The sequence below is a fragment of the Cottoperca gobio genome, chromosome 13 (genome assembly GCF_900634415.1).
Source record: "Cottoperca gobio chromosome 13, fCotGob3.1, whole genome shotgun sequence".
In the NCBI taxonomy this organism is placed as follows: Eukaryota; Metazoa; Chordata; class Actinopteri; order Perciformes; family Bovichtidae; genus Cottoperca; species Cottoperca gobio.
Genome location: NC_041367.1, coordinates 20,109,712 through 20,133,677, shown reverse-complemented (window position 1 = coordinate 20,133,677; position 23,966 = coordinate 20,109,712). Strand labels below are relative to the sequence as shown.

The 23,966-nt window shown below is 40.5% G+C and overlaps 2 protein-coding genes and 1 long non-coding RNA gene across 4 annotated transcripts in view; 1 reads left to right on the top strand and 2 right to left on the bottom strand.

Moving 5' to 3' along the window:
- Positions 1–346: 346 nt before the first annotated feature.
- LOC115018161 (uncharacterized) lies at positions 347–12,553 on the top strand. Its single transcript, XR_003833327.1, has 3 exons — positions 347–597; positions 10,660–10,872; positions 11,665–12,553. It is a non-coding gene; the product is annotated as an uncharacterized LOC115018161 (long non-coding RNA).
- On the bottom strand, positions 4,332–18,358 carry LOC115018160 (uncharacterized). 2 transcript variants are annotated; one of them, XM_029447017.1, is made up of 7 exons: positions 18,029–18,358; positions 14,470–17,293; positions 14,080–14,370; positions 11,624–11,820; positions 8,547–8,668; positions 7,288–7,402; positions 4,332–6,516 (listed from the first exon to the last, which is right to left on the bottom strand). In XM_029447017.1, the coding sequence occupies exons 2-7, from the start codon at positions 16,727–16,729 to the stop codon at positions 6,385–6,387; spliced, it is 3,117 nt and encodes a 1,038-aa protein (XP_029302877.1). In that variant the 5' UTR covers positions 16,730–17,293; positions 18,029–18,358; the 3' UTR covers positions 4,332–6,384. The 2 variants fall into 2 exon arrangements, with proteins under 2 accessions (XP_029302877.1, XP_029302876.1); XM_029447016.1 differs by having other exon boundaries at positions 14,080–17,293.
- Positions 18,359–21,434: 3,076 nt separating this feature from the next.
- Positions 21,435–23,966, bottom strand: part of prx (periaxin) — a 33,234-nt gene continuing 30,702 nt past the window's right edge. Inside the window, exon 10 of the mRNA XM_029446060.1 lies at positions 21,435–23,530. Within this exon, the coding sequence (XP_029301920.1) occupies positions 23,244–23,530 (287 nt within the window). The 3' untranslated portion in view covers positions 21,435–23,243. The remainder of the gene's footprint in view (positions 23,531–23,966) is intronic.

The window sequence follows — 23,966 nt, the reverse complement described above, 5'->3', positions numbered from 1 at the left end:
TCAATTGTAACTCCAAGCCAAACTTAAAGAAAGTTGTAAGTTGTTTGACAAATCTGTTTTAGAGACATTTTCTATCCTACTGACATGAAAAATAAATCTTTCTGCTGCTCAAAAAATATTTATTTCACAAATAAGGATTTCTTTTGGCCAAAGCTCACCAGGAAGCCACACATCTGCTTCCTTGTCTTCTAAGACTCATGAACAAATGTTAATTTACCAAAATATAGATCTTATTTGACTATATTTTGTATTTCAATTGAACTCTTATTTTCTCAGCCTCATCCAAAGCAAGGAAGGATATGATGTGTCACCTTTCGGCTGCCATCTTTGTTTGGTTCAACCTAACAGAGTTGCAGATTGGTACATACAGTATGTGTGTGGGAAGTTAGTGCATGTATCTGTCTGTTGTAATACTTCTGATCCATGTTTTCCAAACCAAATGTTGCCCACACCCTTTCTGTGATGGGGTCCTCATCTGGTTCTGTTGAGTTCTATTGTATTCTCACACTGACGGTATCTGGGCCTGAAGACGGTGGAGAGCTGTGGGCTGCAGTCAGATGCTGTCTGTGTTCCTTGTAAATCCACTACATGATCACGGTGAGTACAACCTGCTAAATCATTTTACTTATTCATATTATTGGTCAATAGTGTTTTTCTTAAAGGAGTTCTTCACCCACAGCATGAACATATCAATTACTCACCTTGTATTTGTTTTTCTCGCTTGCCTCCACGGTGAAGGAAAAATCCAAAATTGTAGAACATTTGTGATGAATTGAAGTAAATATAGGCTGCTTTTAACAACAGAAAGAATATCAAAACATCGGTTTACAGACTCTCACACAAGTTTTTCTAAAAAAGTATTATTTAATAAAGGCGAGTAGCGCACCTGCTGAAGCGTGAGACTGTGTGCAGAAGTGTTTTATACAGTAAGGTTTTAGTGAAAATGTGATTGGGAAGTAGTGAGCATACGACTGCATAAATGAGACTTGGATTATACTGCACGAGTTATGTGAGAGTTTGTAAACGGATGTTTTGAAAGTGTTGCTGTTGTTAAACGCGGCCCCCATTCATTTCAATTCATCAAGACTTTTCTCGGTTTTTTAGTTCTTCGTTCACCTTGGAGACAAGCGGAAACAGTTTTCTTCAAAGATTCAAGTTAACACAGGGTAATAATTGCGATCATTCTGCGAGTCAAGTATTCCTTTAAGTGCCTGCCAGTTTCTTCAATAACTTCGCCTCAAATTGACCTTTAACAACCCGTCTGGGTCAGTGGAGCGCTCCCTTGATGTCCATGATGGCCTAAATGATTTTCCATGGTCTTTGTGCTACTGACAAGAAAACAATTCTATAGCACAAACACACAGCTGTTTCAAAACGTGGTGTGAAATTGAAACATCTCTGAATGTTAAGTACAAAGTATTGAGTATGAAGTACGTATGGGCCAGGCTTTCACATTAACTGTTAAACTGCAGCATTATTTTATCTGCTGAGCAGCACCCGTTTGACTTGTTAGAGGAAGAGTTCAGATCTCTGTCCTGCTTCTCTCACTGTGGAAATAGCATGTTATGTGTTTTCTCCAAATATGGAAATGGAGCATAGTGTATAATGTAGAATATAATATATTCCTGCCATTCATCTTGAGAAAGGCACTATCCTCGGATGACTTACTGTACGAACATGACACTTGTCAGCTTACCATTAACATTATATCTTGCTTGTTTAATCCGCACAAAAAACAAACAACATGTGGTTTTGAAAGGGTCATGTGCCAGACTATTTCTTGTCTGGGAGCTGTGACTTAATGAAATCTTGTTGCCAGGAAACCTGCTGAAACTTCAAACCCTAAACTTAACCCTTCAGACCGAACACTATCAGCGGCAGACTTTAGAGCGGTATTAATGTTCTCGCACAACTCTCAGCAAGAGAAGGAATATGCTTCTTTCTAACTATTCCTTAAGGCAAGCTTAATGAAGCTTAAACTTAAATTCCAGTTGACAGGTCTGAATTCCTAACTCGTCGGGAACCTGCCACTTGTTTCCACAGACAGAGGTTGCCAGGCACATTAAAACACCTCCAGCATGCTCTGTTAGTTTCTCCTGGAAGTAATCGCTGTCTTGTTTGTGATGTTTACGTAAAAGGCCAGCTGACTCATGCGGTGTAAAAGGTGAAGCCGTGCAGTCTGCTGCCAATAGGCCTGTTTTCTACCACGCAGTACAAAGCTCTGTTATCATGGTGCAGCAGGCAGGAAGCTGCTCTGACTCAGCAAATACAGTGCTTAACTCTCTCTGGACCACAGAGCTGCCTCACTCATCTCACCAGGGAGAGATGTTGGCTTTGTATTCAAGTGAACCAGACGACTTCTTCAGCCTCTGTGGGATTTCCTGAACAATCCTGCAGACACATTATATTCAACCTGCAATTAAATATAATTTATTATTATTATTATGATTTTCTTTTCTTTTCTTTTTCTTTTTTTAAATTATTATTTTCTAAACTTGGGTTCTGTTTATTAAGTCGGCTGGTTTCCAATAATATGTAAAAATATAAACATGTTGGTATCTGACTATCACGTTACGTAACATGTTGTTTTGATAAACGATTAAATATGTCACAAAGCGTGCTATTTTATCTGTTTGTTTGCCTGTGTATTCATAGTCAGGGGGAGATGGTGTTGGTGTGCCTATGAGCTAAAAGTGTCGGCTTGTGACCAGGAGGTTTCTACCAGCTCTGCAGCTACTTTGAACTTTTTTACAAAACTGTGTTTTTGAACCACTCCTCTTACAAAATGCATCCAATTTGGTACATTATTACATCACAGTTCATTTAGCTGATGCTTTTGTCCAAAGCGACTCACAATAAGTGCAAACAATCATGAGGACACAACTCCGAACAGCAAGAATCGTGCAAGTACATTAGCTTCAAATAGGTACAATCCTTTAAGTGCAGAACAATAGCTTCAAATAAGACAAACATAAGTGCAACATACAGAAACAATAGAATATGAATTCAACCAATAGCTTCAAATAAGCCAAACAAATATAAGTGCAACATACAGAGAACAGAATACATTTTATTTATTTATTTATTTTTATTTGTTGAGTTTTCAGTCTGCGACGAAAGGTGTAAAGGCTTTCTGCTGACCTGACAATGGGGAGGTCGTTCCACCATTTTGGAGACAGGATAGCAAACTGGGTCCCACTCTCAGTGAGGGAGTAACGAGCAGATTATCCGATGCAGAGTGAAGTGAACGCGCTGGGGTGTATGGTTTGACCATGGCCTGGATGTAGGAAGGGGCTGATCCATTCACAGCACGGTAGGCCAGTACCAGAGTCTTAAAGCAGATTCGGGCCGCCTCTGGTAGCCAGTGAAGGGAGCGGAGGAGCGGTGTAGTGTGGGAGAACTTGGGTAAGTTGAAGACCAGTAGGTCTGCTGCATTCTGGATGAGATGTAGAGGTCGAATGGCACATGTAGGCACATGTAGGCAGTCCAGCAAGTAGGGAGTTGCAGTAATCAAGGCGTGAGATGACAAGAGCCTGGACAAGAACCTGCGTCGCCTTCTGAGTCAGTAAGGGACGTAGTCTGCAGGACCAGGCTGTCGCAGCGGATCATTTACTCATAATATTTTGCTATTACTCTTTCACTAATTCTTGGACAGAAGGAGCCTTCTAGATGCATTTTGCAGTAGCAGCATAACGTCTGAGTAATCCTGCACATTGTGATGGCATCAAATTGCAGAGTGATGACTTTTAAATGTCCATAACTCTTTGGACACCAGTCTGACCGTAATGACATTTCTTTGCAAACCAAACTTATACGAAATCTTAGCACTGCTCGGCAGAATGGACATATTGTCCAACACCAATCAGCATCATTTTATATCTGTGTGTTTACAGGTTACACATTCTTGTCATTTTATACAACAAATTGAAATCAATACATTCAGAGAAATGTTCTGCCGTGGCCGCTCAACAGTGTGACAGTAGTATGAACATGAAACTACACTTTTACATTTATGACATGAAGTTGGCTGACTTTGGATAATACTAGGTTCTGATTTTAGTATAGAAAAGTTCTAGAGCAAAAGTCCATCTTACTCCCATATGTACATTAAAACCTCCTCTGGCTGTGAAGCTAATCCAACCTCAGCGAGTGGAGGAGCCTGGTCCTTCCATCTATATACATATATTTACATGATTAGACTCCAAAATGTTCCTCCATTTCAGGCAGAGGACCCTAACAGCCGATCTTGTGGTGGTTATAGCTTGTCTTGCTCGTCAGCTGGATATGTAATTTTAAAGTGAACACGTCACATACTTCTGAAGCGGTTAGCCATCACACAGTATCAATTTATTACATCAGTTAACAAGGCTACAACTCCTTTCTCCACATTTGAACAGATCAGAAAATATTCATCTTTTTCAGCAATTTGTAGTTTGTACAAATGGCACACACACACACACACGCACAAACACACACACACACACACACACACACACACACTTCTGAATTTCACCACAAATCATTAAATTGACAAGAGAAATATACAACGTAGAGCGAAATAAACCATCTGAGGTGATAATATGTAGTAGTGTGTCTAAATTAAAAATGTACAGTGCATCATCGACATGGTTACAATGTGAACAATATTCTGAAGACCTTGTTTTGATTGGCAGCTAGATTCAAGTTTGTCCCGTGAAGTGGACTCAACTGAGTATGGACAAGGGGCCGACAGGAAGCCAGAGATAAAGAAAGACATTGTCACATGCCAGAATATTTGTTGGAGTCCACTTCAGTGTGTCTGATAAACAAGAGGCTACGTCTCCTTCGCTTCGTTACATTGGCACTTTCATTGGTGTTCCTGTTGGCACTAAGTGGAAGACAAACTCGTTTCTCTGAGGAACCAAAGATTCTGTAGCAAATACACAATGAAAGCAGGCTTTGCAAAAAAAGTGAAGGAAAATCATAAGCCACGTCCCACCTGGACCCATCTTCAGCATTCTGCGAGTAAAAATAATGCTTTACTTTGCTCCCCAGTGGGATCACATGATTTTCTTTTGCTTCTATCTTTCAAAAACGAGAAAGGGAAGGAAATGAGCTTCGACAATAGCATGAATGTAGCATGTAGAGATATGTTTGCGTCCATACAGTCGGTCACATTGCAGGTTTCTGGTGTAGAGAGTTGAGGTTACAGCATGTTTGAATAAAGATTTCCTGCGGTTACATGGTCAAGCTACCGTCTTAATGGAGTTACAGCAAAAAGGAGCATTATGTCATTGCTTGTTTTTTTCTCTAACAAAATAAAAGCATCATTTCTGGGAGCTTTTTGTCACTGTATTTGTAAATATAATTAAAAAATGTAGTTTTTCAGAAAGCTCCAATATACTTGACACAGCATGTTACAGAATAATTACAAAAAGAAAACCTGAATGGCTCCATCACTGCGACTAATTCACTGCTAATCTGGCAATTATAATGTATTAATCGTTTAACGCCCAAAAGGTTCAGTGCTGAATAATTATTATTTCAATGTGCAAATTTCACGATCAGTAACGTTGCCATCTTGAACTGTCTGATCATTTCAATGATTGCAAGTTGTAACAGAAATCCTTTGCTCTTATTGCTTTCTTCCATTTCCACGTGACATGAACACAACATCCGTTCTGCAGCCTTTCTGGCAGCGCTGCTCCACAAGATGAACAAATCTCATGTGTTGAGTTAGACAGCGCTTTGGTGGAGACACAGAGACAATATTCTGGATAACAAATCTCATCTTTTGCAAAAGTTAATAGAAAGAGAAGAGTGGGGAAGAAATGTTGGCCTATATCAATACAGATACGATAGTGAGCAAAGCATGCTGACCTGCAAAATCATGAATGCAAAAATAACATGTATGATATATATTTTCTTATCATTTATTCCTTGCAAGTCGATGTTTTTGTCTGGCTCAACCCATTGAGATTAACTCAAACAATGAGACCATTTCTGTCAAAAACAGCAGCTCTGTCACAGAGATATTTCTATCAAGGGACAATTTAAATATTCTGAGTAAAAAAAAAAAAAAATGCAGGATGGACAACTTCAGGGATGGAGGGTGGTGGTGAACAAGGTGGCACATGTGTAATGGAAACACTCCACCAGTATACATCAACAGGAGCTGGAGGAGACAACTTCTGATACACAACTGTCGCTCCATTTTCATTTCTGAGTTTTATCTTCTCACCGGCTCAGGCTTAGTTATCCAGAGAGTGCAAAGAGTCAATAGGTGAGTCAGTATTTGACTAACAGATAGTAAAAATGTTGTCAATCCACAGTCTTGAGAAACACGGTGTCGGTCCGAACTGTCAGTTGATGAATCGCAGTACAAACAGAGCTGAACCCGCACAGTTACTCCATGATGTTTCTGTTGTAGTCATACGACAGCCGTCGCTTAGCGGCAGCGTTCTGAGCGTTCTGATTGGCTGAGGGAAGGCCGGGTGAGAGACGGCGATTGGCTGTCCAGGGAGCAGGTCTGCTGTCCTGCAAAGATAAAAACATTCACATACTGAACACCTGCTAAAAGCAGCTCCACAACCCAGTGGTTCAGTCTGTAAGTGATGAGCTGATTTATTGATGTGTTCGTCGACAGAAACATTTATGTACAATAAATATGATAACTGATTATTATTTTAAGCCTCTGGCTCCATGGGAGGATTTGCTGCTTTTTTTTCCATACGATTGTAAATAAAAGTTTTTGTACTTTAGGTCTGTTGAAAAAAATAAACGATTTAATCTCTTAAGATTGTGTTAACCACAGACCTTATTTCAGGCAACTAAACAAAAGTACATCACACACCAGGTGCTCTGTAGTTCTCTCACATGGTTTAGTTTAACTGTGAGACCTGTTCATTTATCAGCGTCTGTGAAGTGTGAGGAGTGTTTTGCATATAACAGCGGTCACTTCATTTGAATGGAGCTGCAGTTTTTATCAGTCTAACAGCAATATCAGATCATTTTACAAGCTGTTAAGGCTGCCCTGACAAATTCAATTTAGAAACCTTGAAGCTTAACAAATGAAACTGAACACTAAGCGTTCTGTGCTAATTCCTCTGCATGGCATTATGTGTAGAAATAATGTGTGTGTGTGTGTGTGTGGAGAGAGAGATCATTTACTGTAACATTGGATTTGCTGAACAGTGAAACACGTCAGCATGATGTGAATCAAGTGATCAAAGCATACTTTGTTTGCTAGGAAATGCTGCATTGCCATTCCCATGTCTGTCATTGTGAATGATAGCAGTCTTTACTCACAGTGTGGAGCGGCTCTAGGTGTAAAGTCCTCAGCAGCAGATCACGAGACACGCCATTCGCTCTCTTGTATCTCTGGCAAATCATTTTGTTCAAGTCATGGAAGCTGTCCAACGGCCTGCAGGGTCAAACAAGAACAACACAGAGTAGAAGCGTCAAAGAAGCGTCTTCATTTACATAGACATGTTTTAAAGATTGATAACTTCATTTACTATACAATCTCTTCAACAAAACTTGAGGATTCTGTATTTCAAGAACCGTTACGGTTCAACAGTATTGTTAAACCGTAATGTGCATCAAAGACTCGCTCTGCCATATGATAATCAATCATAAATACAATCCATGTTTTGTTTTCAGATATGCAGGCAACCTCCACCTTGCAGTTCACCACATTAACCACTTGGTGGCCACAATTTGTTACATTTGAAAAAACATGGTATTTGATCCCCACATTAATTTACAAATCCACCTTCATTCTACCATACATTTTATTTTTTCATTTATAAAATGAGTTATTAGTTTAAAATGTATGTCCTTCCATAAACTCCTGGTTCTGTTTGGTGTGACTATGTGGTCACATCTCAAAAAAGAAAAGAAACAGACAAACGTTTTTGTGTCAGATACACAGGAAATCTCTGCTTAGGTAGCAATCAATGGAACATTGCATATTTATGATATAATAATTCTCAATCCAAAATTTAAAAGCAAAGGCTCAGGAGATTTATGTAGTAAAAATTCTATTTTATGACAAGAAATCCCGATTTTATTTGGTAAAAAGGGGAGGCGCAATAAGATTTTCGGTACAAAAATCTTTCTGCCAAGCACTGCACTGCACTGCACTGTAGTAATAATACATTAGATTTGTATAGTGCTTTTCTAGAAACTCAAAGACGCTTACTGCCCTGTATTGGATTTGTGAGAATAAAATATTAGAAAACAGATATTTTCCTCTAGTTTAATCATTGTTAAACTGCTCAGCTGTTGCACACTTGCAGGTGTACTTGCTGTAGTGTTGCTGTGTTCATGTCCTGTCATTTGCAGTAAATATGAGCTCCCGACAGGAAAGAATCCTCCATATTATTTTATTAGAGCTGATTACAAGCATGTAATGTAGGATTATTCTGTGGTATCTGATATATCTTATTACAAATCGGAGGAATGTGTCAACTCAGCCAGTAAACACTGCAGCAGATCAACTGATATACAGTGAATCAAAATGACTGGGTTATGTTACCGGACACGCAGTGAGACGGTTTACCTACCCCTGGTCCTGGCTGTCTCTGCCCCTGAGGAGTTGGCTCAGTGTGGGAACAGTGTTGAGGTCACGGGGGTCAGTTGAGGACGAAGCAGGCAGCGAGGGGAAGGCTTCAGCAAAGACAGACGCCTGCAGGAGAGACAAAGAGACCTCATCAGTAACTACAACATCAGAGAGTTCTGAGTTCATCACATATGAAGTTAACACTTGATTCTCTTAAAAGTCTTCTTCATGGCACTATAAGCAATGAAACAACTCATTTAAAAAGGAGTTTTCTCCCAACACCCTCCTTCACTGCAGCTTTCGGCAGAGCTCATTTTTCATCTGCATCCTTTCACTGCGTTTAATGTCCACTGGGAGACTCTTACTGCAGTGCCGGCTTCTGTTTCCATTTTTAAAGAAATAAGCACTGAGATCTTACAGAAAAAAAACAAGCGTATACACAGATTAAATGATGCACCAAAGTCGGACTAAATCATTATTAACTGAAATAATTAATGACCAGTTTATTTTAGACACATCTAGGACTATATACAGTGTAGCTGTCCTTTGGGGTAAAACTGCCCTGATAAATGTGGCCTGGATTTCTAAAAAGAAAAATATTCCATATACTGTGTGTTTATCGTTGTTATTGATTTACTTTGGGAGCCTCGGGGGACTTGCAAGCCAGCAGCCAGCCTGTTTCAATACATTTAGCCCTGAGCTGGAAGTTAAGTGAGCTCAAAATAGTAGCACAAAGATTTTAAAGCAACCTCAGTAACTCAACCTCGAATATCTCTCAGAAGATACTTTAATTCAAATACCCTTACATCACCATGATTACAAGACTTTAGCCTCATGAAACTTTACAACCACAGACTGAGGGCATTTAGAGGATATATGGCTTTCCTAGGTGAATTGACAATACGGAGGGTTTCTGAGCAGTCTGTAGAACAGAAGTGCTCGCCATCCAATTGCCGACAAATGCAAGTATATATATATATATATATATATATATATATGTATATGTATATGTATATATATATATATATATATATATATATATATATATATATATATATATATATATATATATATATGTATATGTATATGTATATGTATATGTATATGGGTGGGGTGGAAATGGTTAAGGTTTGAGCTGAATTGGTGGGAATGGAAGCTTAAACAGTAGTTGTTAGTGGGTCTTATTTCACTTAAGCTCTTTTCTTTCTGTGTGCACAAAGCCATATTTAATACAGTGGAATGGCCCCACTGCTGTGTCTGAGATGAACTTGTTTTATTAAAGCAATCTTAAAGCACTACTTTACTTTGGAACAAGTTTCACTTTGAATAGGTTCAGGAGCGATCTGCCTCCAGCAATAGTTGCCCTGGGGATCTGGGGACCACTGGCACTCTTTGAAATTCTGTCTGACTTTCAATATCAATAATTGCAAACTATTTGGTCTGACTCAGACTCAGTATTTTAGAAAATACAGTCCAGATTCTGACTGAGCCTGAGGGGGGGAAGCTTTTTATGAACACAAGGCCAGGGAAAGGCCAACATGATCTGTGCTACCAAAATATTAGTCCATATCAGTATTTTAAAATGAGGTTTGAACCAAAGGTTGGCCCAGACCCGGGCAAGTTATAGGATTTCGACATTAAGGTAACTTTGAAGGAGTTGTTGGTGATGTTGATGAGGAGTGCTGGACACAACTTCACTACAGTGTTTGCCTGCAGTAAATATAAGATCTCTTAGAACATCAACAATCACCAACATTCAACAGGGATCCACCAGAGTTATAACTTTTTACAGTGATGGTATCGTCAAGAGACCACTTAGCAATGCAGCCAGAACAACAAACTGCTATATTCATGAGCTCTCAACAAAGCTAGCAGCTGTGCTCATGCATCCGTCTTTGGTTGAAGGCAGACATCTCACACACCTGTTTTGGAGGACTTCCACCACTAAGTGAATTTTAAGACTTTATCCCAAATACACAGCCTTACTGACTGATTCACATCGTAAACAAAAACAAATGATTGTAATCGAAAGCTGTGACTGTGGATTGGTAGACTGAGTTCACAGATGCATGGTTTATTAAAGTGTGCCGATTTAACAAATCAATGTGTGTTCACAGGTTTTGGGGAGTACAATCTCAGACGCATCAGACGTTAGCTGATGGGTTATGAGATTGCCTTTTGGCCAATGCAGTTCACCTCTTTTGCATCTTGCAATGCATCTTTTGCTCAACAAACGGACTGTTTACCTGCATTCAACCAAAGCTCGCTCAAACATGATTGGTCAATACTACTTGAACTACAAAAGTAAACCAGGACGCTTCCGATGCAAGGTTTGTTCCCGTTGATTCTTCATACAAATGCACAATCTGTTCGTAGAGATTATGGGGAGTACTACTGCATATGGGAATACAATAAGTGTGAAGCCTTGCTGCTGCAGAGGGAGCAGTGCAAAATCTGATAAATTGATTGATTGTAACTTGAGACAGCTCGGATCGGTCTGAAGACTACAAGTCTGAAAATGACTGTAATCTTGAGGTGGGGAGTGGATTAAGAATGAAGAACGTTATCCAGACTTCTGTGGCCCGCTGCCCATCTCAGTTTGTGGCGAACAGCTCAAGGCTTCATTAGCCGATACTGGTATATCACACTTAAAACCAGTCGAGTTGTATTGTGGGTCATTTAGGCGGCAGGTCTTGCCAAGGAAGAAGAATGCATAGAATTAAAAAGAACTCTGTTTTGATATTTTTGTCCATAGCGAGTACAACAATGTAATAGGACGTCTATGCTGGATTGATGGGGTTTATTAATCTGAACACTTAATTTGTGCACACAGATTTCCAAACAAATATTTTCTTTACCATATACTAATAACCACACAAATAACTAACAAATCATCGTCATTGGATGTTAAGTGCAAGTCATAACCAGGCATTCACAGCCAGTCATTTCCAATAGCAGCTTGGCTACAATGACATAATGCTGATGATTCAAATGAACTGATCATGGAGACAAATACATGCAATTGAAAAAGAAAGCTCTGAATGGATGGACGCCATCTGGAGCACAGAAGTACAACTGTACCAGATTCTGATTGGCCGAGAGGTCTCTGCTCTTCTCCACAGCGCTGGTCTGCCACCACTTTCCCACCACGTCTCGACCTTCATCCGAAGAATCCTGAGGGAAGGCTGTCCACGTGTCGTCTGATTGGTGGAACGAGCTGTCAGTCCAGCCTGGTGTCCAGTGGTTCGACTCCCCAGTGATGGCGTTGTTTCCAAGTGCTATTTTCAGACACACAGACACACACAGACACACACAGACACACACACACACGGTTAGTAATACACTGTACAGTATCTGATAGATCTCCCTCTAGTGTTGTGGTGTTTCTGGCCGGCTTTGCCTTCATTCAGATGACCTATATAAACGACCTACAAAGGTTGGGCATTACATAGATATCGTGATATGAAACTAGATATCGCCTAGATTCTGGATATCCTAATACGGGTTGTTTTTTCCTGGCTTTAAAGGCTGCATTACAGTGATGGCATTTTCTGAACTTACCAGACTGTTCTAGCTTTTTTATTATTTATTCACTTCACTCGTCTTTGTGTGACTTTCTATTTTACCCGTTGCCCCATAAGCCTAGAGTCCCAGGCCCTGTTTGCCGCCTCCTCCCTCCCTCAACCTCACTCTGAATGATTAATACCACGTAGCGAAAGTGATTGGTAAGGAATTCAGGTCAGGACCAACTGGAGTCTCATTTCCACTGCAGGGCTAAGTGGTGCTTACCAGCTAAGAAACAACCCCCCATGTTTATCACAAGATTAGAAGTGTTATTGGGCAACTCATTTTGTTTCATGCAATTAAATTATGTTCGAGTTCCACAGTCAGCAACCTACCCGTAACAATACCTGTAGTCTAACATGTTTCATGCAGTCACATATATTTTACTTCATAGATAAAACATTTTGAGAAGTAAGCCACTGTGTTTTGTGTAGATCTAATAAAGCTTTCCCCCCCCCAGATTCCAGGCAACCATTTGCTTCTCTTCATTTCTCTACACTAGGAAAATCCTTTTAGCAGACTTTTTTCAAACTTGCTTAAATGTCTCATCCATGACAGCGAACATCCAGTCTCTATAAAGTAGCATTGGTGTTAGTGTATCAATAAACACTTAAACTACTTGCCATGTCACAATACTGTATATTTTAGCATTGATACAAACTTTATTTTTATGGTGACGTAAAGATGTTTTAGAAGTCTGACAATTGATGTTCTTATCATTCATATCCTTAAAGCAATGCTGCCTTGATATATTTCAAAAGTAATCACACTGGATTTATGTATTCCTCCACTTCAATACAGTGGAGATGAATGACTTTTTGAAGCGTGCATATGTGTGCACTGAAAGATTACATTTAAAAACAGACTTTTTCATTGGAACTACGTAGAAATAGTCCTGATGAAAACTGGATAATGATGTGCATGGCCACTAAAGGTGCAAATATTTGGACGTACAGTGTAAACTGGGCTTAGGTGATTAGCTAAAGGGAGCATATTAGGAAACATAAGGACTGATTAACACAGAAAAACACCGAGGTGCATGTGTGTCTGCGTCGTGAGTGTGTTAACTATATAAGAGCCGATTATTATTGTCAGATTATTATTTTAGTCATTCAGTAGAAATTCTTGCTGAGAGCGCTGCAGATGATATCATTAGTTATTAGTGCATTTATTATTTAGTATTTTTGCTTTAAAGTGTGTTTGTGAGTTTTGGCTCCTTCACAACAAATCATGTACATGTTCCGGACCATTTGTGATGCAGTTTTTTTAGGATACATTTTTCCTACCAATCAGGCAGCAATTTGTTGCCATTCCATCCCCCCCTTAAAGCTTCAACCTCTTTATAATCAACAAACCAAATATTCTCTAATGCAGTTGTACATGTTTTGTATCATGACTCCAACTGTGAGTCACATAACATGGTCAAAGGTAAAGATGAAGGGGACTTTACTTCCAGAACCAGACAAAAAAGCTCCTCCAGGTCTGCATTATTGTTTGTCAGTGTTACATTATAATTGCATGTGAAGCAGTTGATTACCTTATAATGATACTGTGGCTTTACATTTCTGACACACTGCATGGTATGCAGAATGACTAACTGTGACATAGTTATTGCACTTTGGTATGGCCCTTTAAATCAGAGTGTGTGCATATGCATTCCTGAAACTGTACAAAAGGTTAAAAACGCACTAATACTCTGAGCGAGTGTGAAATGGCTGCTATTATTATGTCTCTAAATCGGTACGTTTCTGACATCTTTAAAAGACTGCTCTACTTTTGAGGCCTATTAATGCCAGCTTTGTTGCCTTTAACCAAAATATCCTCTGTCCCATGTCTATGTCAAACAGAAAGGCAAACTTACTAAAGCTCCCAAAGGGGCGCGAGAGATACTAAAAGAGTAAGAAAGAGAGGGAGGGGAAGGCCAGCCAGAAGACATAGAAAGAGACAGAACGACTAACAACCGTGAAACTCACCAACACTTTCTCTGCTCCCACAAGGCACTGAGGCAGACATGGTGTATCCCTCGCTCCAAGCCGGCTCTCCCTCCGCATGCATGAATACTCCAAACTCATCTTCCTCCTTCCCCTCCTCCTCTTTCCTCCGCACCTCAGTGGCCACGGTGGAGCCCCTCTCCTCCAATTGTCTCCCGAGCCTTTTCTTCCCTTCCTGGCCTCCTTTTCCGTCTCCTGCCGGCACTCCGACCCCTTCCTTCTCCTCATTCTCCCTCTCTGCCTCCAGGCATGGCAGTCCGGTTGCCATGGATCCTAGGGGGGGGGGAATGGGGGAAGGTTTAGCCAGGGAGAGTGCAAGAGAGGTGGAAGGTTCAGCACAGGCAACATTAGTGATGCTAGTGCTGGTCTCACCAGTTGCTTCAACATGGGTGATGCTTGTTAGTCCACAGGTGTCTCCAACCTCTTTCTTGCCTGCCCTGCATGCGTCCGCAGACTCCTCCAGCCTCCGATTGTCTTTTAGTGCACAGTTTCTCGTTCCTTCTTTATCATTATCCTCTTGTATGGCATCGCCATTTGTGTCACGCTCAGTCTGGAGTTCTTTGTCACCTTTACGCTCCCTATTGTCCAGTTCATTGAAGCTGCTCTCCCTCCTCCAACTCTCCCCAGCTTCATCCCCTTCCTCACGGTTTACTCTCTTCTCTATATTCTCTTCCTGTGACTCCTCTTCTATATTTCCCCATGCCAGCTCATCTCTGTGCTCTGCTCCGTTAAGCTCAGTTGTACTACAGTTGTCTGTATCAAAGATGGAAGGATCTCCGTGTCCTGGAGGTGAAGACAAAGCTTCTCTTTCCTCTATTTTGCTGCCGTTTTCTGCCTTTTGAAAGAAAAGCCATGGTTTTCTGTTTGTGTTGATTTCCTCAACCGCACAGTTTGGTTCTCGTTTGTCAAATCTACTTTCATCCAGTTCTTCTTTACCCATGATTCCTGGGTCCACACCCCCTTGTTGATACCTCTCAAGGTGATCTTCTCTGCTGATCTCTTGCTCTCTTCGAACACAAGTCTCATGGTCAACATTGCAGGTGCTGCCCTCTACAGGAGCGGACGGCTCAAGGGAGACTGCAGTGCTGATGGAGGCAGGGCAGGTGGAATAGTCGGATACGGCCGAGAGTTCTGCAGGAGTCCGATTGATGCTCCCTTCCCCCTCTTCGACATCCACACTCTCCCTCTCTTTCTCCAATTCTTGATCTGCCTCCACGTGATCAGAAAATCCATTCAGATTAGCTGCTATTTCTTCACAGGGGTTTTCACTTGGCTTTCTGTAATCAAAATCTCTTTTAAGTCGTGAGGTAACGTCATCAGTGAGCGTTCCAGAGTGACCATGAATTAAATCATTGTTTTCTGTATGTATTTTCATAACGTCAGAGTTCGTATCCTCCTCTCTCTCTGAACAGTTGTCCTTGCTGTGAGAGGTTTGTGTCTTCAGCTCCTTGTTGCTCTCGGCTTCTCTAATCTCTTCAAAATCACAGCTGCTGTTGGATTCTCGGTGAAAGTAGTTAGATTCAAGGTTCGGGTTTGGTACAGCCAAAACCGAGTTAGATGACTCTAACCCGGAGAGGCCTCCCTTCTCCTCCTCCTCATTCCTTTGCCTCTCCTTCCTCATTCCTTTCACCTCAATGTTCATCCTGTTCGAGGTGCCTCTTCTTGGACTTTCGCCTCTCTCGTGTCCATTCTGGCTTTCCCTCCGCTGTGCTCTCCTTCCACACCGAGTACAGGTTTTTGGAGAAGCATTGTGGCAGCATCTAGGACTTCTGCATGCTGCCTCTTTCTCCTGTTTGGCTCTCTTGCTGTCCTGCTGCGGGCTGGAAAACTGTTTACTGGCCAGGCCTCCTTTGTCTTGCTCTTCCTGCCTTTCTTCCAGAGTGATTTCTCCAGCAGGATCCTCCCTGCTACTCTGCTGAGTCGCTCTGCTCGCGCCTGTTTTCTCCCGGGCTGCTGCATTACTGGACTTCCTCCATCTCCGGCCAGATCGCACCCTAACCCGGTTTACTCCAGTATGTGCCGGCGGATTTGGCCCATTGTCCCTCCTCCCGCCTGGGATGTCTCTGCCTCCTCCTCCTCCTCCTGTCTTCCCTCTCAGCCAACCCCCAACCACGCTGGAGGCTGCACTGGTAGTCCCACCAGAACTGGGCTTAGCTGTGGAGTACAAACAGCTCCCTTTTTCAGTCCGGAGGAACAGGCATTGAGTCTGTGTCTTACCGCTGCCCTCTGAAGTCTTCAGAGTGGCAACTGTTACCAAAGCGCCGATTCCAGCTTGCCTGGCATCCAGCCCCAAGGGAAGCCCGTACCCCATGCGACCCCACTCCCCGCTCAGGTACACATCTGCAGGTTTGGGGCAGGAAGTCGAACCCCCGCGGCCCACAGGAGGAGCTATGGGGGCTTGTCCTCCTCCTAGCAGACCACTGGCTTTCCGGCGGTTCTTGGAGCACAGGGCCCAGGCTCGGAGGCCCCGGATCAGTGGCAGGTCTCCCAGGCCCAGCTCCAGTCGGCTGGGGAAGGGCAGAGAGGCTCTGGAGCACTTCTGGAGCATCTCTCTGGTGGAGCCTGACACATTCAGGCAGGGGTAGTTGTTATTGTTATTCTGCTGGAGCATGGTGCTTGTTGTCGGCCTCATCTATGTTTTATTGGTTTGTCCTTGCTTATGCTTTATTAAAATACAGCCTGTCAGGTCAAGTTGAAATCCTATTTGTGAAAAAGAACGCTGACACTATCAAGAGTCTATTCTTGATTCAGAGCGGGACAGCTGAAAAGGTAAAAATATCATAGTTTTGAAAAAATACACTAAGCAGTATGAAAAAGCTGAAATACTCTTGTCTCACCGATTCATTCTGATAAAGGCGAAATATTTACTTGACACTCAAAGAGAGAGGTGACTCTTTTGCTAATCTCTTAAGAGTTCATTCCGACAAACAAAACTAAACATAGAATGTTGTTTTCCTGACAGCGAGCTGGAGATGTGATGTTTCCCTTTATCGCTCCTTAACTTTGAGAGTCTCCAGGTGAAGAAAAGAAACATCCAGGTCAGACATCCATCTGTCAGCGCCGATGATAGAGAGGATAATGAGAGGTTTGTTTTCTTCCAGACTGACGCTCAGTGACGGCGTCTTCAGAGCTTCACCGCCCTCCCTGTCGGCCACTCTCTCATCACTGAGGGCTGACTCAGCTGTCATAAAACAACCTGCAGGGAAGTGGGACAATACAAGGAAATTAAAGACACACAAAAAATTTGATTTGTGCTCATAAAAAAAGAAACAGTACAATCATCAGTTAATTGTTTGCTATGGCTAAAATAGTAAGATTCATGCCAGGAGGAGACACAATTAAATCCTTTACTTTACTTATCTCATTAATAAGAAAGCAATTAGAGCAGATTCTGCACACATGTAATAAAGGTAAATGAAAACATGCTTAATTAATTCCACACAGAGACGTGATTTGGTGTCACATTGGTTTGGCTGACTGGATTACAGTTCTCATGTCTGTGGAGGTGTGAGTCTGTCAAAGGTCATACATTTCTATCGAAATGGCTTCTTTTCAAACTACTCTTCACAATCAAGCTCTATTCTTATATGAAAATGTGCATTTACACCATGTCCATCGTGGTGCCACTTAGATCAGTAGTTGCATCAGCCATACAGAATCATCAAATGGACTAAAAATGAAACACATCAATCGACTCCTCGTGTTTACACAATTTAAAGGATTTAACCAAAGGGACTCAATAAACCGCCACATAAGCGGTAGAAATAGGTTTGGGCCACGCATATTTCATTAGCCTACTCATATCAGGAGGCTGTGTACCACTATGATAAAGATGAACCACGTCAAACCACACACTGTACCTGGACCATTTGTATCCCAAGCCAACATGTCCTGAAAGGGATGCCTGAAGAAATGTTTGATATTTTCTCACCTCATTCGATGCCTCAGTGTTTCCGAATTATGTGTCCTTTACTTAATGTCTCTCTGCTTCCTCGTTGTTTACAGACGAAGCCTATTCAACCCTCCTCGGGCTGTGGAGCATCCTTCAGTGGGATCAGCGCCACCACATCCTTCCAGTCGGCCTGCACCACTGGAGCTACAGCACTACAAATGTGTCAAACATGCATTCGCTTCTGCCCTATTGTCTAAATTTGATCCGCACACCACAGTTAGTGAATCCAATTTCGGTCTCTCCCCCCACTCGTTCGGCCATTGCGCATCATGTCATCCACCGCTCGGCATCGTGCGTCGCCGCATCTTACCGCAGTAGCCTCCGGTGCGCTCAGCGAGCAGGATGACGGAGAGCTAATTTGACTTGCAGCCCACTCACCGATAGGAGAGGTGATTCGTGCCACACAGAGGCAGGGGAAGTGTATGCGGGGTTGTTGATGCCACACTCGGGGAAAACGGATACATATAAAAAGATATTCCCTCTGTCGCACGTAAAAAAAAAAAAAAATCAACCACTTTCCCAACTACTCTATTTCCTAATCCAAACAGATATGGTAGCAGAAATGTCTTTCTTAAATAAAAAATATATTGTCAGTTATATTTGTCTAAATTGACATTACTCTCTTTAATTTCATATTTTATATTTTCATATTAAGATTTTCGTGTGCTGCACAAAAAGAGCAAGGAGAGTGCCGTTTGGTTTTAGAAAACAACTTGAGTCGGAACTTGAAACAATGGGTTAAAACTCTTTAATTGTGCAGTTATTTTCAGATTGAATATTATTTAGATTCTGTTCTTTAATTCTTTGGAATACATTATTTATTCTCATTTTTCACTTTCATATATATGTTGATATTTGAGTTCTTGTTTTTTTCATTTGCAGATTTTATGTTTTCAGATTCAAACTTTTGGTTCTGATCTGGTATTGGCTTCAACTGAGCGGTGCATTGAAACGTGAGTGACAGCAAAACAAAGAAGGCTGAGGACCTTCCTCAATCATGTTGCCTTCAGAAAATGTAGGTACAAGCCCCCCACGCCAGATCAGGGCCAAAAGACTGAAACTGAAAAAATAGGATCTGAAAGTAAAAAAAAGATCTGAATCTGAAAGAACTTAAATATCAAAATATATATGAAAGTGAAAAATGAAAATACATAATGTATTCCAAAGAATTACAGAAAATAATCAAAATAATATTCAACTTGAAAATAACTTTTCTTACATTTATTTTTAATTTGAATATATTTTTGTATTTCAAAACTTGAACTTTCAGTTAAAACATTGTTTTCAAACGACGCTAACCATTGCGACTTGATTTTGTTGCTGGGGGTGAAGCGCTGCATCACAATTTAATTTCAGATTTTAAACTGGGGTGTGGAACCTTTGTATCTTCCCCTCTGGCAGTGAGAGTATTTACCATGTGGGACGGACAATAGCTACAGAGCAGCAGCTCGGAGTACAGCGGAAGCTATGTTTCTGGAGATGCTGCAGATAACAAAGTAAACGTGGCATTCAGAGAAAGGATTGAAGTAAACAAAATAGCTTGGAAAGACTTGAAGGGTGTGTTCCTGGGGGCGAGGGAGATGCAGTGATTTCACCTGCAGCCATACATGCAGCAGTGCAGGAAAGTTGCCACAGAGTCCAGACACCATAACTCTGGTATACTGCGATATATAGAGAGTTTTTCCTGGCGGCGATAGGCTTAATCAAAATTGTGTGAACTTGTTTCAAAAGGGCTTGAATGTAACAGACGTTTATTATTATTATTATGTAAAACTCCCATGCTCCAGCTTTAAGGGATATTAGATGATGATGTTGCTTATATGAACATGAGTCTGAGTTGTTAAGCAGAAGAAAATGGTTAATCCGATGATCTCTAAAAGAAAAGTCTGCTCCATCAGTAGTGTAGCTGGTGACGGTGCAATCTCTTGCTTCCCTTCTCTCTGTGACATTGTTTGCTCCTCATACAGAATTAAACTCCCCTCACATACACTCACTCTTGTGGCCTACGTCACACAGCATCATCACAGCAGCAGATAAGTATTGAGAACACACACACACACACACACACACACACACACACACACACACAATGGGAAGACGTCATGCACCGGTGTCCATAGTTTATCACTGTCTCTTCTAAAGTCCTCCTGGAATTTTTCAAAGAAGACTAATCCATGTGCTTTTTGTCTGTAATCCGCAGAAAAAAACCCTGATTTCTCTCTGTTTTTTTCCCTTAAGGATGAGAATAATATGTTCTTCAATTCTATTTATCTGTGCCTGTTCTTCTGCTCCTGCAGTTAATACCTACAGTACTGTGACATAACTGTAAATAGTCCTGCAGTATTTTCTATGTGATGTTTACAGGTGAGAGGGATCAGTCCTCATGCACATCCATGCGCTTCTGTATCTGCTACTTTCACATGTTGTTCCAGTAACTGAGATGTTTAAACTGCAGTGAACATGAGAATAACCATAACTCTTGGTGGTCTGCGTCTGTCTATATCTGTGTCTTTTATTAAAAAAATGTACCACCACTGGGGGGCAACAACATCACAAAATAGAAAATGCTAAACACTGATTTTTGTCAATTTATTGACACCAATAAATGTTGGATTTGCTCTGCTCAAAGACGACAGTTGAATAAATCTTATAGAAACAGGACTTTAAAATGGGTCCCTTCAGTGGGGTCACAGTATGGAAGCCCCTTTCTGCCAGGAAAAAAAAAGATGAACATGATATGCAGGACAGATAAAATATAAATAGATACAAATACTAATTACACCATGGAATTATGATAATATGAGATACTAAGCTTAACACTTAACTGTGTTACTATGATCATCATTTTGATTGACCATGAGTACTTTTATTCAACTCACACATTTTTTTATTTTCTTGCTATAAATGAGCTTCCATACTACTTGTGTTTTCTTTTGAATGAATTTGAATTTGTCAGTGTATGTACTTTGCCAATCACGCGATGTGAGTTGCTAAAGCCTCCAGCTCCCTGTGACCCTGAACATGACATGTGAGTGTGTAGATGGATGAATGAATGATTCAGGACGACAGATTTGGAATGATCGTACACTGAACACCTCATAAAACATTGTTAAGTCCACTTCTATAATTAAATATGAATTCAGCCGCTGCGAAGGTCAAAATATCAGGAAACTATAATTCAAATGATTTTTTTGTGAATATCATTTTATTGATGTAACATCTTAACCAACATTCTCTCCAATGCAGCTTTGACAAAAACACTTGGCACTGAAACCCTTTATAATCTAAAAGAAATGACTTGATTAAACCAGAAAGGTAGAAATCTCCATACACATAGATATTACTTAGTGCGTGTTACCTTGACATGTCACTACTTTTGTCCGGCTTTTTAAAAATATCTATTATCTATTTCTCAGTGTTAAAAATTGTTAATGAAAAGAAGTGTGGGAGTGGATGTATCAGGATTTATTCATGCATTTTATCACACAATTTCATTCCATCTACCAACCAAGTAAAGTAAACCAAGTTAAGTAAAAAAGTTTCCATTCTTAAATGCTTTACATCCACTCGAAAAGTAGCTCATTATTTTGTATTTTTTGAAACTGTTATCATGTAAGTAAATGGCTCTGAATGGTGTATACAATCAAAAATAAGTTTAAATGTTATGCCAGTATCACTACAGTAGCTGTCTCTCAAATGGTAGGTGCTGCATTTGGGAATGAAACTTAAAACTTAAATGTCTCAATCTATAGACAATAAATAAAAATATCTAAAAAGACAGCACAAGGCTTTCCCCTCCATTTCAAAGCAGTTTATACTTCTAATGGAGGACATGCTTTTTGAACAATAAGGGGTAAAGGCACTTACGAAAAATACTTTTATTAATCTAACATTTTAGTATCCAATGTGTTTTCTGTTATATCTTCAATAACATCCATATAATAAACAGAAGAATGTCAGATTATTAAAGACGTGCCTTATGATTCTTAGTCCCCTCCCTTCGGTCTGTAGAGGACATATTTTGTTACGTGATTACTTTTGTACAACATCAAGGCTCGCCACTCCTTAGCCAGTCTGTCATTGTAGCAGCCTGACAGTAACATAATTTTTAAAGGGCTATTTTATAAGTGTCAAGAGAAAAAAGTTTTTACAGTTTTACCTTTAAAACTCCTCTCATTGATTTAGTTTAAACCCAAACCCCCAAATGTTCTTTCCAGCTCGCTGAGAGTTCTGAAACTCAACAAAGTACAGAGCTGAGTTTCAAAGAATCTGCATCAGTCAGGAGGTGTATCTTGAAGCCAAAGCCTTGATGCACAACATATACAGTGGTGTCTTTTTTCTGGCAGTGTACAGTAAAAACCAAATATAAAATAGATTAGCAGCAGGGTGGCCTACAGTAAATGTTCGAACCTGCAACCAGAAGGTCACAGGTTGGATCCCCACAGCAGAAAAAGAGTCCAGAGTGTCCTTCTCACGCACTGTGACTGTCTCTAGGTAACAGCACCAGCTAAATGCATAAAATATGAAACTATGGCAGCAAATGAGAATAGCCTATAATCTCAAAAAGCTCACACTTTTCCTTCAAGACAAACAAAATAGGTTATTAGGTCAAAAAATATCATTTATACTCCTTACTGGTGAATATGAAAATAATTACATTTCTGATCGAAGGGATACTGCTTCGAAAAAGCAATGATATAGTTGTATTTACATGAATATTACTCTGGCCTGTACTGTAGTGGTTCAAAATTAATTATTCTGAACCAATCATGGTCAAATCCATGATACTGAAGTGAGTAAATGACTCATTCCATCGTATTTCTGAACACACAAACAACAATAAATAATCAAGCAATGTAACGTGTTTACATTCAGAGTGAAAACTTTCAAACCAAACAAAATCTGATAAATAACTAGGACTAAACTAACAAAACTCAAAGAACAGTAACAAAAAATAGTCACATTTAAAATGAGAAAAAAGGAAGCATATATTACTCTGATGCTTTGATAATGACGATGATGCCGATTGATGAAATGTTGTTGTTTTTCATCACATTCATATCTCTCAATAAAAATAAAAGACTTTTACTTAATCGAGGTTCGCCATGTTGCAGGCTGAGCATACAAGAACACTGCAACCTCACCAAAGAAAACAAAAAAATTAAAAGACATTTAAGATATCATTACAGCATCCTCAGTGGTTAAAGTTCGTCAACTGGTGAGTTGTTGTTGTGGTTGCTGAAGATTCACCTGTTCGCGTTTCAGCGGTAACCATGTGCTGGGTGATTCTGGTGGTCTTGGTCACCTTGGTGACAGTTCCCTCCTCGGTGGAGGAGACTTGGTGCTCTTCGGACATTTCCTGCGTGCTAAAGTCGAGCCCTGAGGTGTGGAGGCAGAAAGACCCAGAGACGTCGGCCTCACCCCCAACCTCCCCTTTCCGCTGGGCTTGAGGAGAACCCTCTGGGGTTATCTGGAGGAAGCCTGGAAGAGGTGAGGAAACAAGCAGGCGTGTAGAAGAAAGGAAGCAAGGAGAGGAGAGGAGGAGAGGAGAGGAGGAGAGGTGAGGAAATCAAGAGGGAAAAGAAACTTAGTCTTATGTAGCAGAGAAAAAACAGGAGATGATGTATTAGTAATTTATAGAATAAACACAAACAAAACACAGGCAATATAGCAAGGATACATTTATATATAATGTAATGCATATTGTAATAACTTATATGATAATATAGTGACATAATGAGAGGAATGCAGGTATTAATTAATTAATTAATTGTTATAAATTCTGGAAGATTTGTGCAATTATTCACTGTCTCTTTTAAATGAGTACTCCAGTGGTTTTATATTGCATTCCAAAATTTGGGGAAATTGTGAAAGACAAACAAAAAAGGCCAATAAAAATCAATGCAGCGAGGGTTAT